Raw genomic sequence first — 16,559 nt, 5'->3', positions numbered from 1 at the left:
CACCGCGGCCACCTGCACTGTCCCCTCACACTGTGGAGCAGAGGAACAGCCGTGGCGGCGCAGGCGCGAGGCAGGATCGTACCAACCCCATCCCGATCATTCCCTGCAAAGTTCAAGGCGGACCGCCCGCTCCTCGGGGCCTCCCTCCTGACCTGAGCGCGGCTCGGCTCGGCGTGCAGGCGAGCCTGACACTGCTGCGCATGTCTGCCGCGCCGCCACCGGCCGCAGGGGCCCCGCGCGCCGGACACGTGCGTCACGCCCTCTCCTCCTTCCAAGGAGGTAGCTGGGTCTCCGAAGACTGAAGGCGACTCCAAGTCCTTCTCTTCTTCACTGATTCCCAAAGAAGTGCTCAGCACGGGTCCGTCCGTCCCTTGGATTTAGCGCAGAAGAAACCAGGTGGCCCCCTCCCCCGCGGCGGAGCGCGCCAGAGTCACTTGCGGAAGGGCGTGAGCTTGTTGAAGGTGTGCCAGAACAGCGAGGGCTTCCGCCGGGGCTCGGCCAGCGCGAAGACCTGCTGCTGCGGCACGCTGGCCGGCACGGTGACGTGGCGCTGGTGCACCGGGTGCAGGCTCTGGGGCGGTGGCGCCGCGGGGCACGCGCTGTAGCCTGCTGGCAGGGGGGAGGGAACAGGCACTGAGGTCACTTGTCAGCCACAAAGGAAAAAGAAGCGCCAACTCTGAGTTCTTCGCTAATTCTCAATTCATGGGAACCAAAAGTACCTCTAAGAGCTATCATAACAAACACGTTCAGATACCGCACGCGGAGCGTGACATAGATTATCTCACTGAATCCTCACAAAAACCCTCCAGGGAATGTCCCATTACAGCGAGGTGACTGGGAAGGAAACTGAAACCCAGAGAGGTTATGTAGATCGCCTATGGTCACAGAGCACTAAGCAGCAGAATTAGAAGTGGGCTATTTGGGATGAGAAGCAAAAAAATGCTTTCAATGAGAGCCTGCAGCTCATACTGCCTCGGCCCAAATTCTGGTTTGCCACTTACAGGATGTCGTTATTTGGGAATTTGATGTCTCTGCACCTCAGGTCCCTAATCTATAAAAAGGGGGTAACAGTACCTACCAGCTTGTCATGAGAATTAACTGAGTTAATATAAGTAATATGTATTACTGTAGTTATTACCTAATTGCTTTAATCAAACTACTTCTTTAGAGTAGGCATTTTAAATCTGTGCAGACGTAATTTAACAGGTTATTAAAGTTGGCGACCAGATCACAAGCTAACTGTGAAAGTAGGCAGGACACGAGGGAAGCGTGTGGGTTCTGGAAGGAGCCTGCGCCTGCCTCAGCTCCCCTGATCACCCAGGCCGACGGCAGGAGGAGACAAGGCCTCACGGAGAGTGCCTGGCAGGTGGCCACCAGAAAGGCTCCTCCCGCTCCTGGTCGCTGGGCCAGGGACTCTTGGAAGATGCGGATAGAAACTAATGAATTCTAACAAATTGCATTTACTAGTCACCTGCCGTTAACAGTGGAGAGGCAAAAAAAAAAAAAGAGTATAAAATGGGTTTTTCTGCCCTGAAGATATCTGTAACTTGGAGCAGGAGAGTGCTACGTGGCATTCTGGTGACAAGTCCTTGGCCCCTCAGTTGGTGGCGCCTCATGGTCCCAGGCTTACCTGGTCCTTGTGTTTCATTTTCAGTTAGGAAAATACTGAATGGGACCAATTTCATAGGGTAAATTCCTCTTAGAGAAGAAAGCCAACCTGAATAAAAGTTCTAAGAGTACTACACATATTTCTGGAATAAAATCATTATTTTACTCCTACTGGGCTGGATCATTTGCATGGTCTGCACTGTGGGAAATCTTTCCTTGCACATGAGGACCCTGGGGTGCGTGAGGCGGGCACTGGTATTTTCTAAAGCTGCCCAGGTAACTCGTGTGCGTGGAGGCAGAGAGAACCTGGTCTAAATAAGCCGGGGCGTCTCCTTTTTACCCCCTGGCCTGACGTCCTGAGCTTTGAGCTCTGCCTTCCTCCCCATACTAGAATGCAGCCCGCCAGCAGTCCGGGGTGGGGGTTTCCCCCTCACGTGCCCCAAAGACGCGGGAGGCCTTGGTTTGCCTCGGCCTGGTGAGCTGGTCAGTCTGATGGTATCACCATCGCTCCCTCAGGAAGGCGAGGCACGGGGGGCTGTGGGCAGGATGGGGGCTCTGGAAGCTCTTTGGTGCCAATTCAAAACACGTTTTATAGACTTCTAGTCAAACGTAAGCAAACACTGAAGCACGCTCAAACCAAAGGCAGTCCATTATTTTGGATCCATCGTTCTGGGTTTCACCCAAACTTGTCTCCTTCATTTAAGTTGGTCAGACACTAACAAGTTTGGGCTTTTCTCCCGGTTTTAATTCCAATACTGATACAGAAGAAGGAGGGGAAGCCTTCTCCAAAACTCACCTTTTGACTTTCCATGCCCTGCCTTCTGAGCATTTAACATGGCGAGCTTCTTCTGATTTTCTGAAATTTCCATTCCTGGATTTAGAAACAAATGTGATATATATTCAAAACAAGAGAAAACATTTCATAATAAAACTTGCACAGAACCCATATTAACCTGAGGATTTCACCATAACCCGAAGCAAAGAACCTTTATCCTTAGGGAACTATCAAAGGTTGAAAAGACTGGAAAAGGAGAAGTAGCATGGATTATCACCAGGAAGGCCACAGGATTATTCTGCAAACCAGGTCACTTTAAACAGTGAAATGGGGTGCTGTTAATAATGATGCACCGACTACCTGCGTAAACCCAGATAAATGTCCCTACAGGATCACCTACACTAAAGGATGAGGCCATGGGAGGAGAGCACCAATCAAAGAGGTCCCAGGGTGTGTTCACCGACCTGCTACGGAAGTCACTGGTTCTACCCTGACAAAGGTAATGCGCATGGACATTGGACTTGAACTTCCCTACACTGTGAAGTTCTGTAGCAGAGGGACAGTGTCTGCGTGGAGTGGGTGAGGGGGTGAAAACAAGGAGCTGGAAATGAGACAGCTGGAGATGAGACAAGCCAGGGTCAGAGGCAGGACGTGAGGACCAAAGGACAGAGATGAGGAAGACAGAGGCTGTGGCTGGGTGCTGCACCAGCAGGAGGGCTTCCCCCTCCAGGCAGGCCTCCATCCTGCTGGAAGGAGATCTGGGCTCTGCCTCTGCTGCGAGGGTCATTCATCAGGGCTCACCCTCTACCTCTGCACATGCTGCTCCCATCCTCGGCTTCTCGACGACCCTGACACCTGCCCCTGAAAGGTCTGAGGTCTCCTTCAGGCTCCATCACAGGCCCGGTGGCTTCTGCTGTTCCCAGGCCCACAGTGGCCTTTTATCTTATTCCTGCCCTCCATGCCCAGCCTGGTTTATGGCCCCATCTCCAGGATCCACCCACATGTGATGTATCAGGCACCTAGGCTGACGTAACATGCCAGGCAGGGGCCTGGGTTGGTCCTATTTCATTACTCACTCACACAGCTCATAGACTTAATGGCTCCAGGACTGCCACATTCATTCATTCATTCACTCATTCTTTCACTCATTCATTCATGTCTTCTGAGCACTCGCTATAGGGAAGCACTATACTGCAAAGAGGCATAAAATCAGGCTCCTCCTTTCTTTCTCTGTCGAGGGGCAGAGTTGAGCCGTGTTTAGAAGGGCCCTTGTAACAGTAGGTTCTATCCGAGAGGAACCTGAAACACCCCAACTTCGAGATGACTCGGGCCTGCACAAGACGTGTCATGTGGCAGGTGAAGTCGGAGTTTGTAGCTCAGGCATTCTGCATTTTAATAACTGTCATCTGCAAATATCTGAAGAATTCTCGGCATGACCGAGAGATGAGCCTTATGCTAAAGGGGCCTGAGACTCAAAAGCAGCATCAATATACAGAAGTTGCTGGGAATCAGCCTTCCCGTCAGTAAAAGGACCCTCCTGCTTAGTGCAAGCGGCCACCTGCGAGGCAGTGAGCCCGTGTAATGAGGGTGAAGGTGTGGCTGACGCCCACCGGCTGAGAGTGTTTCAGGGGGGAGTCCTGCTTCCGATGGCAAGTTAGCCTGACCGACTTGTAAGCCCTTCCTGCCGGAATGTACGATCCCACAGAACCTCTCGTGGGTGAGAGCAAAGTCTGTGGCCCAGCCTAGGGCCGGCAGCCGGGGACACACAACGTGGGAGGAGCAGAGAGCGCCTCCTGGTTTTCTTTCTGGCTTCTTCCCAGCAGGGGTGGGGAGCAGGGAGGGTGGAGGCCTTCTCCTCTATCCCGCACCACACGACCGTGAGGTCTGGGCTCACGTGGGCTCCAGAGATGACTATCCTTCATTCCACCTCATCTTCAAGGCCCACAGGCCCTGTGGCATCCCAACGTCAACAGTTTGTGCTCAAAACCCTCATGTGTCCGGGGTGCACTGACCCTTGGGCTTAGAGATCCTGGGTACCGTCACTGTAAATACCCAGGACAGCAGTTTCATAGGGTCGATCAATCCCTGGAGGGGGGCAGAAGCTGGGAAGGCAAGAATAATACCAAGTATGCAGAAGCACTGCCTTAATTACGGTACAGGACGCACGGTCCTGCTTTCCGATGACAGAGATGGGAAACACGCAGGCAGAGGTGCTGGCTCTGCATCAGCGTGGCAGCAAGGTCAAGTTAAAGTGCTTTAAGGCACAGCTGGAGAGGAGCCTCCAGCATCATCTGGCATTTCTCCTGGCCTGGGGAGTCACCAGCGTGGCTCACCTCGCGGGCACTCCGAGCTGGTTTTAAATGCTACACGGCCATGTTGGAAGAGAGGGCAAATGCCTTAAGCCTCGATTTCCTCATCTGTCGAATGGGTGTAACAAAGCACCCAGAGCTTGGGGTCGAAAGGGACAACCTCTGTAAACATGTAGCAGGGCAGCCCGTACGAAGTAAACACTGAATACGTGTTGCCTGTACAAACCGGCTCTGTCACGGTCTGTTCTGTAACAGACCAAGCTGAGAAGTATCTCCCTTTCCCACGGGTGGGATTTTCCTCTATGGGAGGGGGCCGGAGAATGAGGTTAGAAAGCAGAGGCAAACGACCCCCGAGGCGCTGCTCACCCATCTCCCGGTCCTCCTGCACTCTCCTCCTTTCATCCCTGCAGGCCTGCAGCCACCTCGCCTTGTCTTCTTGTTTTTTGGCACAAAACAGATGAACCTCGTCAGTGGTCTTGCTGACGAGCTTGAAAGCGTTTTTCACGTTGAGGTTCCAGTCCTTGTCCCGCCCGTCCTCCAGGTCCACGAGCTGCATGTCATCCATGTCCATGCGGCCTCTGTAATAGAGCATGTCCCTGCGCAGCAGGTCCTTCTTGCAGGACACGAGCTGGTGGTCAAACAGGAAGAAAGTCCGCTGCTGGCTCTTGCCTTGCTTAGTGATTCTGGTCAGCTCCCCAGAATGGATCAATTCTGAACTTCGGTCTAAAATGTCCAGTCCCTGGAAGGAGGAAAAGACATTTTCAGCCCTTCTGGTTCTGAGTCCTTCAAGTCTCAGGGATACAGGGAGAAGCCCTGACCCAGAATCTCCCTCAGAATTCCAGTTACATGAGGCCCATTCACAGGAGGGCATTTAAACCTGCGTTTATTAGTCTCCTGTGCATGAAACTTTTCTTTTTTTTCTACTCAATGGGAAAATGTCACAGTGCCTCTATGTTATCTGAAGCGTCTTCCTTATCAGAAAGGTCTGGTGAAAAGCATGCTGGATTAATAGAATCCAGGCAATGGGAAAGGGTAGCCGGCCAAGACTGATCCTCGGAGAAGACGGCGACTGAGGCAGCTTTCCGAGCCTGGGAACACAGCAGTGCAGACTCCGGCTTTCGAGTCAGACATACAGCAGCTCCCCGCAATAATAACTAGTTTAGGGTCTTGGAAACAAAAGGCCAGATGGCAAAATGGCCAGCAAGAAATTGGTAAACTTCTGACAATAAGTTATCCCCTAAATGTCGGAGTCCAAGAAGAGAAGGAAAAACACACTTTACAACATTCTTGGGTCTAATCCAGTGCAACTTACGGTATTTGGTATGCTGCTGGTCTTTGATTTATAACATTTTATTCTCCCTTAATCCCAATATTTTTAGAGACAAAAGATCTTGACTCCAAAATAGTTCTCTTGACTTGCCTAGAGCAATCCTGTGCCCTAGATTCCTCGCTTACAAAATGAAAGAGCTGGACTCAGTCATCTCTGAGGTCCCGTCCAAGCTCCAAAAGACCATAAGGTCCTTGAAATAGAAGGATTTCTTTCCAGCTTTCACCGCTGTAACACTTTAATTAAAAACCTAACTTCTCAATTCAAACTTTCTCAATTCTTTAGGACAGTGAATTCAGACCAATTAATTTGATATAGGATCAATTTTGCTTGGTTTAAAAACAATCTAAACAGCATCCGCTTATTGCTCTTAACAGCAGCCACAGAGTGTAGTGGTTCCCAGCATGGATGCTGAATCCAGGCGGCCTGCCCGAGTTTGAATGCGGTTCTGCCACTTCCTAACTGTGTGGCCTTGGGCAGGCGACTTAACCTTTCTGTGGTTCAGTTTCCCTATCTGTTAAATGGGGGTGATAATAGTTCCTACTTGACAGGATTGTTGAGAGGAGTAAATAAGTTAAAGTTCAAACTAGCTTGGACCAGTGCCAGACCTGTGGTGAACACAATCCAGGCAGGAGCTATGGTCACTGCTGTTGTTTTCATCAATAAACAAACGTGTGCGTGCTGGCCGCGCCTAACACTGCCCTGGCACCGCCTTGTATAATCCTCACCACAGCCCTGTGAGGAGGGCAGTATTTCCCCTTCGTCTCATAGATGAAAAGAGTAATCTTGCCCAGGTCGCACAGACTGAGACCAGGCAGTGTGACTCAAGAGTCCATACTCCTGCCACACCATAATTTATATTTTAAACGTTCCCAGTTGCTCTCATGGAGCTTACCTCTAGCAGGAGAGAGAGAGCGTCAGAGTAAATTAGTTACAGACTTTCTTCAGAGTAGTTCCTGGTGGACGTGAGGAGTAAAGAAGTTAACTGCTGAATTCAATGACCTGCCTCCAAATACACACACACCACTAAAGCCGAGAGTATGAAGTACCATCCCAGGGCATTGAAGTATTCATCAAACAGACCAAAGGGGGGAGGGCACGGGCGGCGCTGGACCGCGCGCCGTGGAGCAGGGCCCCCACTCACCTCCCAGCCCACGATGGACACCTGCCACCGCGCTATCTTGTCTATGCTCTCCAGCTTCCGTTTGCGCTCATTGATCAAACAGGCTACGTTCTTCATGGCCTCGTACGCCGCCTTTATGTTGTTGTAATCACTGCAAAGGGGGAGGGGCATTTCAACCACGTAACACGCAACTTGCAAACGAGGACTGACAAAATAATACGCTCCGTCCCTGATTGTGTACTGAGAGTCTAGACAAAGCGGCATTTAAATAACAGCCATTGTTCCCTTCTTCTCGTTCCTCCATGAATAGACTACAGTCCGCACAGGTTAAGGGAGCTGACTAAACGCAACCCAGAATTCTTTGGAATAAGAATGTTTTCATTCATTTCCCAGAAATCACAATGAATGAAAGTAAATGCACAAGAAATAAGTTTTAGTCACAGTGACAATGGACTATTTTCATTGATAACGAAAGCACAGTCTTCTTTATTGCTTTGATTCTGATATAGCCAGTTTTGCTATTATAAAGTACTTTAACACTCACAAACCATTGTCAAGAGGAATTATTTGCTCTGAGTCTCATCTTTTTGTTCAGGAAAGGACACGACAGGACACAAGCCACGGAAGTCTGATGGGGTGAGTTACGTGAATGCTAATGTGGCAGTTACCCCATCAACAGATCTTCATTTCTTGTGCTTTCCACATGCTACAGTCAGATCAACTGAAAATGTTCCCCCCGCAGGCTCCTGCTCCCAAGGCCTCTCAATGAAGGTACCGGGATGACCTACGCCACGGTTCTAACCCGCACACAGACTGGGCGGGAGCATGTCTAGTACCCGAGTGTTTTACGTTCGAGTTTTGCTCAGATTAATAATTCAGGGACATGGGAACCACCCCTCCAGCTAATGAGCTGAACTTCACACCTAGCTCTTTTGTCTTGGGGGACGGACAGAGCCTTCGGATCTCAGTTGGACTCAATCAGAGAGCTCCTGCACAGTTGGGAAGAAAACGCCTTGGGCGCAGATTCTATTGTCTATTTACTAAACACAGCTGCACTCAGCTCCTGGGAAGTCCCCGGGCATTCCTCCACCAGCAGCCCCCGCTGTCTTTGGACAGGCCTATTCACAAGCAGAAGCAGAGCAGAAAGGAAGAACAAAACACAAACAGGGGCTGTCAAAATAACGGGAGCAAACCCCTCAGGGAGGCCTCCAGTAACGAAGAAACTGCAAAATAATTGTATTGTTTTTCTACAAGTTTTTCTGTCCAATTCCGGAAAAGAGGCAGAATGTAATGGTTTTCTAAAAAAAATTCTGTTGTGTTTTACTTAAGACAAGGAAACAGGCTTTCTGTCACTTCCTTTAAAATGATGTTTTTTGGAAATAGCCAAAATCTGCAAATGCCTCATAGTGGAAAATGCCCTTGAGAGAGAAGACTGAACTGCGGCAGGTGATGCTGTGGCCACAGCGTCTCCACCCTGGGAGCTCTCACCTGTCTGCCCGTGTCCTTCAAGATACCACTGCTTCTTAATTCTCTTATTTCTCTGGTTCCTCATCAAGGGGCCTTCTCATTCTTTTTTAAAAATTTCTTTAAATTTGTGACTCTCTTGACTCTGTATTTTCTTTTCACCAAACTTTTCTGATTTTCCCATCAGAAAAAAACGTATAGCTCTCTTTCCTGTTATCTATTTCAGTGTACTCCTTTCTCTTATTCCTTTAATCCTAATTCTTTAACACCTATTTCTAGGGTCTATTGTTGAGGAACCTAGCTCTTTTTCTCTTTCAACCTTCCGATCTAATGGTGAAAAGATTCCCTTTCGAGCCCTGCCTGTCCAGCGGCAGAGGGGACAAAAGACCGAGCCATTCTCCGCACCCTCGGGGCAGGCACTGCCATAGCTAATCCCACTGCTCCCAGGGCAGCAGGTAGTTGTTAAACCCTGGACTGCAGGGCTTTGCTACAGCAAATTCCCTGTGGGCGCAGCCTTGCCCTTCCTCTTCTCACCACCTTCCTTCAAGACTGAACATTCAAGGGCTGCAGGTGTGTGAAAGGTTTGTGATGGTGACATGACTGTCACGACAAGGTTTGATTCTCATCTACAACAGTAAGCTTAACCCTAAAACCTTGCCCGATAATGGTCGTGTGCCCACTGGCATTCCAGTTGTAGCCTGGTGGGAATATGGGCAATGAACCAATCACTGCCACCTAAAGGCAGCAAACAGCCGGTCCTGCTGTGGTGACATTGCCCCACATCACGGAAAATGGGCACGCCCATCCCAATGTGAACAGCTGCTGTGTTCCGGAGGATCACAGCTAGGTCATACACTACTCTGCACATGCAGGAGAACGATGGATGAGCTGCTATTAAGTAAGCAATGGATACCTTTTTGGCTCCCCTAGAAGAACTTACTTAGGTACAAAGTAAGCCCCAAAGGGAGACAGAACATTCAGGTAACCATGACGAGAAGCCCCGTGCTCAGAGCAAGAGGGAAAGGGGTGGAAAGAGTGACAGAGACAGAGCCGGCACCCAGGCGGGGTAAGAGAGCGCTGAGAGCCGAGCAGGAGCTCAGGAAGACGCACCTCCCAAGCCGACCCTACACACCGCTCCAAACCCCGAGTCCCTACTCTTCGGTAGTTCAAATTCTGGTATGTCCTCGCCACTTCTATCACTTCCTTTCTGGCGCAGTAAATAATACTGCTATGAGAGCGAGCTGCTGTGAACCAACATAGGGAGCACGGGAGAGGAGGAAGGAAAATGCTTTCGACACCATACTTGTATTGGTCTAGTTCTTTTAAAAACTGTTTTTTATGAACTACTCAGTAGCTAGATAAGAGTATTTAGAGTATACTTGTCAATTATCAAGACCAATAACACAATAAAAATCCCCATGCGCTCATGACTCAGTTTAAGAATTATTCTTATTTCTTAATATCTCTAGGAATGGGTATTATGGCCTCTTTGGTGACCCTATTTCAATAGTTACAATTTTAAACATTCTAAACAATCTGAAATGCTTTCCATACGGCTAACTGAACGTGTCAAGACTGACATCCAGCCCGTCTGTCGCTCCTTCTCTGGGAAGCCCTGGGTGAAGCCAAACGACTCAGTGGGCCAAGGACAGCGGCCTTGCTCCCTGTTTTGCAGGGGTTCCCAGCTGGCCCCGCAGCCGCGCCCTCACCTGTGCTCCTGCGTGGTGTACTTGAGCAGCTCGGCCAGCTGCAGAGGGTATTTACAGATCTTCTGCACCGGCGTGAGCAGGAAGCCGTCAATGGCGATGTCGATCATCTGCTGGAGCAGGCGGCAGGCCTCGAAGAAGTGTCGGTACCGGCCCTGCTTCATCAGGCTGGACAGCTCCGCGCAGGCGCCCGGGTGGTTGTTACAGTACTCGGAGTAGATCGCAAAGCCCTCTTGCTGGGAAGGGAAAGCACAGCTTCATCAGGTGACGGGGTGGCTTTGGGCTGGGACAAGCACAGGCAACACCCCGCCTGTCTGAGGGGGACATTCCTGGAAAGGCGGGCGAGGTAGCATGGGGCCCCAGGTAGTTCTGCAATGTTTTTCACACCTGGGCGATAATCCTGAATCTTCTCTGTGGGAAGGAACCACTTCAAGACTCTCAGGTGGTATTAAGTGGGGTCATGTGTTGTGGGGTGGAGGGAAAGGCTGCTCTGGGACTGAGCGCCCTGGTCCCAGTTGAAGTAGCCTTCCACAGACCCCAAAAGGGCACGTCACAGGTGCAGGGGACTTCCCCAGGGGCGGGGACCCCTGCCATCCCCTCGTCACCCCAGCTTGGACCTGATGTTGAAGCAGTCGAGGAGGAAGGTGCTGCTCAGAAGCCCATCTCACTCCCTCTTGTCCTCTTCACTTTCATGGAGAAACTTCTCCACCGTGACTGAGAGCTAAGGATTCAGAGACGCCGCCGCCTGCTGCTCACAGGTCTGCTTACCGTCCCCCCGTCAGGCTTCCACCCCGGGTGCCCTGAACTGCGGTGGAAGCCGTGCTCACCTCCATCCTCCGTGACGCCGGCCCTGCTCCTAGCCTCCCCTCCGGGGCCGTGGCTCCCAGGACGCAGGCCTCAGGGTCGGCCTGGAGCCTGGGCTCCTCACCCCGAGAGTGTCTCCTCACTGCGGCCACGCCCGCCCTGTACGAGCTGTGTGCCTTGCTGGCCCGCCTGCTCCGCGGCTTACACACGAGTGTGCTCAAACTCAACACACCTGCAACCACACTCCTGTCTCTCAGGAAGACAGGTTGCCTAACGCACCTGTGATTAGACTCAAAACCCTGCAGGCAGTTCTGATGGCTGCTTTTCTTCGTTGCCCATGACCAGTTTGTCCTCAGAACTCCCCATCTCAACAAACCCCTCTTTGCGTCTCCACTGCCACCACCCTCACCCAGGCCCACCTTGCGTCCCTCCCCAGCTCTGTCCCTAACTCTCCTGTTCTCCACGCAAGATCCACTGCCCCAACTTCCGTCACCAGGCACCTGCCTGCTCTGCAGCCTGACCTTCACTGACCTTCGAAGCTTCCCTCTCACGACTCCTCTCCTGAACCTTCTCCTCAGGCCAGACAGGTCTGTTAGGAAGCCCCAGATAGGACCAGTGCACCTATGGGGCCAATCCCCCACCTGCACGATCACCACAGCAGTATTTTCAGCTATTCAGAAACAACCCCTCCCCCCAAGCATCAGCTCCCACTCTCCCTCCTCTATGGAGCGACTCAGCTCAGCACCCAGCAAGGGCGACCTAAGGAGGCGGTGCTGTCATTGCTATTATTATTACTACTATTGTGGCCTCGGTCTGAACTCGCACCTGCCACTTACTGACTAATGCGCCACCTTGGGCCAGTCGCCCTCCGGGCTTTAGTGTCCGCATCCGGAACACGGGGAAGGTCATCATGCCCACGTCAGAGCAGGGCAAGCGCTAAGAGAAGGAAACCCTGACAACAGTGCTTCACATGCAACAGACACTCGAGAAGTCTCGTTAGAGATTACTCCAGATACATCCCCTTAACCCCAACTGCATAAAAGTGGGAAGACTTTGAAAAAATGGACTTGGGGTATTTAGGTAAAGATTAACCATATAAACCAATTGACTTAATTTACAAATGACATCTCCATCCTATAGGAAATTAATCTAGCAAACAAAGAACTAAAACAAAACAAAAAGGACTCCTCTTTTTAGTGGAGAAACATTTCAAAATTATTTAACCAGATGTGATTAACAAGAAGTAATGGGTGACATACATGTTGAAGAAAACAGGATCCTATTTCACTTAAGTGAGGTTCCTCTTTATTGTACTGTTTCTCAAGGTCTTTCAGAAACTTTCTTTGGAATTTGTAAATATCTTCGATGTTTCCAAAAATGGTGGCTAGCTGTGCAACAGTGAACATTCCCGTGTGCTTGCGACACTGTCGAATATACCCCTGGAAAACAGGAAAGTAAACTTTAAAAAATTAACTTAGAAATTATTTATTTGAATAATACAGGTTTTTTTTTTTTTTTGGCCAAAAGCCACTGTCTTGGAGTGGATTTTAATTAGAGAAAAGTATTTTAACCTCCATGGGTCCCTGGTGGGGTAATCATACTTCCACGATTACAATGTGCCATAAATATTTTAAAAACAAAAGGAGGGGCCGGCCTGGTGGCTCAGCAGGTAAGTTCCCACGTTCTGCTTCGGCGGCCCGGGGTTCGCTGGTTCGGATCCCGGGTGTGGACATGGCACCGCTTGGCAAGCCATGCTGTGGCAGGCATCCCACAAGTACAGGGAGATGGGCATGGATGTTAGCTCAGGGCCAGTCTTCCTCAGCAAAAAGAGGAGGTTGGCGGTAGATGTTAGCTCTGGGCTGATCTTCCTCAAAAAAAAAAAAATAAAAAAATTTTAAAAAACCCACAAAAAACAAAAGGAAAGAGAAAAGGTATGTGTGGTTGGATTTATAATTCAAGAAACCATATAAAGGTTCCAGATCATACTCATGAAACAAGTTGCTTGGTTTCAAATACTAGAGATCAGAAACTGGTATTTTCTAAACTCTTAAGATAACCATTCTCCCATCCCTAATTCCATTTCATGGCCAAGAAGACCTGTCACATACAGAATGCCATCGCCGGCTCAATAGCTCAGACAGCTCTGCTCACTATCATGGCGGAGTAGCAAGAACACCCCACCCAAGGATTCCACCATCACCTACTGCCTACATGCCTACACACAGTGTAAGCCTGGAGATCTCTCACCCGAAGCCTGCACTGATGAGAGCACGATTAATTCTCTGTGGAAAATGCCAGTGGTACTATGGCTGGGGCAGGAGTCGGTGCAGTAGGAAGGAAAGGCCATAAGTCTATGTAATGATCATTCCCAAATCAGCATCATATAATTATACAGACTAACCCGACCGTATGGTAAAACACATACCACCGACTAGTTGATAGGAATTTTAGCAAAAAAGACAACATAAAGGCTCCATGTACAGGCTCTGGGCAGACTGTCCCATTTAAATCCCAACCCCACCACTTCACTTCTCTGTGCCTCAGTTTCCTCACCTGTAATAGGAGCTGACAGGACCTGCCTAGTGGGAGTGCTGTGAGTATAAGAGGAGTTAACCCAGGCACAGGGAAGGCACACAGTCAAGGCTCAACGATTACTGGCAATTATTTTTACTTTCCTAAAATACGACTTTAAAGAAACTCCCTTAAGCACATATTTATACAGAACAAGACGGTGGGCACAGATAATCTAAACACTGGTATGTCTTTATCTGGCCAGTTAATCCAGTTAGAAAATGGCCAGCTCTCCCCCTTCAGCCTGTCTTCAGTGCCAAACTGAGGGTGCAGAGGTCAGCGCTCACAGCCAGGACAGCTGGAGTCATCAGACCGGGGGAACTGCGGCTCAGCATCAACACTTGTACAAAATCCACGAAAATTAAAAATACCACAGGAGAAATAAATTTATAGCCGAGTAGAAATATCATGACACTGCAGGATATAGCCTTGGACATGACCAGATAAAACAATTTTTTTGTCTGCATCTCAGTGACTCAGAATCTTGTCTGTGAGTCAGTGATCGGATGCAGTGGGTTGTAGACCCTGACAATCCTTTGATTCTTTGTAAAGTCAAGTGTGCTCCTAAAGGGTGCTGCCTTCCCTGACCGTCATTCACTCTGAATAATCTCAGGAGCTAAGACCATTGAAGACAGAGCAGAATGGTGCCCTGAGGACAGGACTGGCTGCAACAGCGGTCCCAGAGCCGCAGATGCTCACCAAGGCAGACAGCAAGTGCCACACGAGCGAGCAGTCTGTGCAGGGACAGACGGGCAGGAGCGGGGGTGAGGGGAACCAAGGGGCGCAGAAAGTATGTAAACTCGAGGGCCTGTGTGGCGACACAGGCACGTCATGCACTCCTACAACGGCCTCAGTGAGGCCACAAGGTCCGGAGCCCTACCTCGCAGATGTCCTTGAGGTGCTTGATGTACACGCGCTCGGTGTTCATGATCTCCTGGATGACGTTGGTCCGCATCTGGTGCTTGCTCTCAGAGTGTTTGTGGCGGCTCCTGCCAGCGTCCTCCTCCAGCTCCTCGCCCTGGGAGCTGCTGGAGTTCTCCGACAGCTCCTCCTGATTGACACGCAGCTGCGGTCCACACACAGGGGACAGGTGACTTGGGGGAAGTGGCCCCGGAACCAGGCAGGCCTTCCTGGTTTCCACTTCTCCATGACCAGTTAGGAGGCAGCCTGGCTCCAGCCTAAGTCTTCACGTCCTTAGCAGAGCCACACTGTGACAGTGGCCCCAAACGCAGCAGCAATGCCAAACAACAGTTTACCTTGAAGTTTTCCTCCAACCCAGTCTAGCAACTTAAAGGTTTGATTAAAGCAATTCTAAAGGAGTGAATCTGTAGGAGGAGTGAGTTTGGGCCTGAAACCATTCTCCCGCTCCCTCATAGACACTTGTGAAAAGTGGGAAGTGCCACACACTTACTCTGACAAAGCTGGCGGGGAACCAGGCTTCCTTATCTTCATTCCGGCCCCACCACCAGTCCTTGTTGGAGGCTTCTAGAACTTGGATCACGTCTCCTGCCTTGAAGCCCAGTTCCTGGTCGTCCATGGTCACGTGGTCCCACAGGGCTTCTGCGCAGACCACGCTGCCATCGCTGATCAGCTGGAATGGAGACAAGCGGGCACGCTTAGGGCAAAACTGGGCAGGTAGAACAGCGTGGGAGACGCAGTGCGCCCTCTGGTTGACACGACACCTTCTGGTTCTCATTTGTGTACACCCATGGCTTTGGTCAATACTTACTGTTCGACTGTTATACAAAATGAACGGAGAAAACCTTATCAGGGAAAACAAAACCAGGTGGGCATCTCTCACACGCTCTTAAAGGAAACCCCAAACCCACATCCTAAAAGATCTATCAAGAGCTCCCTTATCTGTAGATCAGTTATCTAAATTGGAATATCTGGAATATTGACCCCAGAAATGGTTTCTGAGCAGATGTCAGAGTTCCCGCCTCCAAAGGTTATGCCCAGACTTCACTGCAAGACCCTCACAGCTTCACCCAGAGCTTACTGTTCATGCTTTATTCATGATTTGAATAAACCTTCTACCTAAATGCAATTACAGAGAACACAGAATGACTTCTGGGTATTTAACAATAATAAAAGTAAAGAGTGGACACAGCTCATGTTGGTCTGCCGCAGGCGCAGATGACTGTGCACATCCCCTCAGCTCTGAGGGACATCATCATATTCTACAGCGACAAGTGGGGACATGAACGGGGATGCTGACTCACTGAGGACTTATGCTCCGTGCAAGAACTCCAAGTGCTTGTACAACTGAGAGGGATGAGCTTTAGTTACCTGAATCACATAAACTGTCCTTAAAATGCTGGAAAATCAGTGTTTTTCTAATCAGAGTTCCAGGTTTTAGAATATGATTAGTAAGAAATCATCAGAGAGCAAAGCCTGAAGTGATCCTGGCCCCTGAAAGTCGGTACCTAACATTCGCCGGTGTCGTGTGGCGTTCCAGTACCTCATTGATGGCCAGCTGTTCCCCGCCTGGCTGCAGGTATCTGGGGTTGGCCTGACACAGGTCTTCATAGCTGTAGTCCTCCTCACTGCCATTGTCATCCACTAGGGCAGAGGACTCAGTACCTCCATCTGAAGAAACTAGAAAAAAAAGAGAAGGCATGGTTTAAAAGACATGGCTAACAAAAAAATGTTAAATGACAAAACAAATGACCTTTGAGAACATACCCTCAAGGGAAAGGAATCATTTTTATTTTACCCAGAATAAGAAATCATTAGGAAACTTCTACTGATCTGTTAATCCAAAGGCAGCAGTTGATGCTAAGAAGAGCTGGGGCGGAGTGTCACATTAAGTGAGAAGAGGAACATTCCAGAGAGTACTGCCAACGTTAGTTAGCACAGTGTTATTTTGTGA

General features: G+C 49.9%; 1 protein-coding gene across 6 annotated transcripts in view; it reads right to left on the bottom strand.

Moving 5' to 3' along the window:
• Window positions 1-363: 363 nt before the first annotated feature.
• SPATA13 (spermatogenesis associated 13) overlaps window positions 364-16,559 on the bottom strand; it is a 343,789-nt gene continuing 327,593 nt past the window's right edge. For 5 of the 6 annotated variants that reach the window (XM_046664701.1, XM_046664702.1, XM_046664699.1 and 2 more), the window contains 9 exons: window positions 16,149-16,285; window positions 15,099-15,278; window positions 14,568-14,753; window positions 12,376-12,555; window positions 10,316-10,548; window positions 7,164-7,293; window positions 5,059-5,431; window positions 2,405-2,479; window positions 364-609 (listed from right to left, as the gene is read on the bottom strand). In XM_046664701.1, coding sequence (XP_046520657.1) covers window positions 431-609; window positions 2,405-2,479; window positions 5,059-5,431; window positions 7,164-7,293; window positions 10,316-10,548; window positions 12,376-12,555; window positions 14,568-14,753; window positions 15,099-15,278; window positions 16,149-16,285 — 1,673 coding nt within the window. In that variant the 3' untranslated portion in view covers window positions 364-430. The remainder of the gene's footprint in view (window positions 610-2,404; window positions 2,480-5,058; window positions 5,432-7,163; window positions 7,294-10,315; window positions 10,549-12,375; window positions 12,556-14,567; window positions 14,754-15,098; window positions 15,279-16,148; window positions 16,286-16,559) is intronic. The other variant, XM_046664700.1, reaches the window with a different exon arrangement.

Source organism: Equus quagga, chromosome 6, assembly GCF_021613505.1.
Source record: "Equus quagga isolate Etosha38 chromosome 6, UCLA_HA_Equagga_1.0, whole genome shotgun sequence".
Taxonomy (NCBI): Eukaryota; Metazoa; Chordata; class Mammalia; order Perissodactyla; family Equidae; genus Equus; species Equus quagga.
Note: the sequence above shows the minus strand (reverse complement) of the source record. Positions and strands in the feature narration are given on the sequence as shown.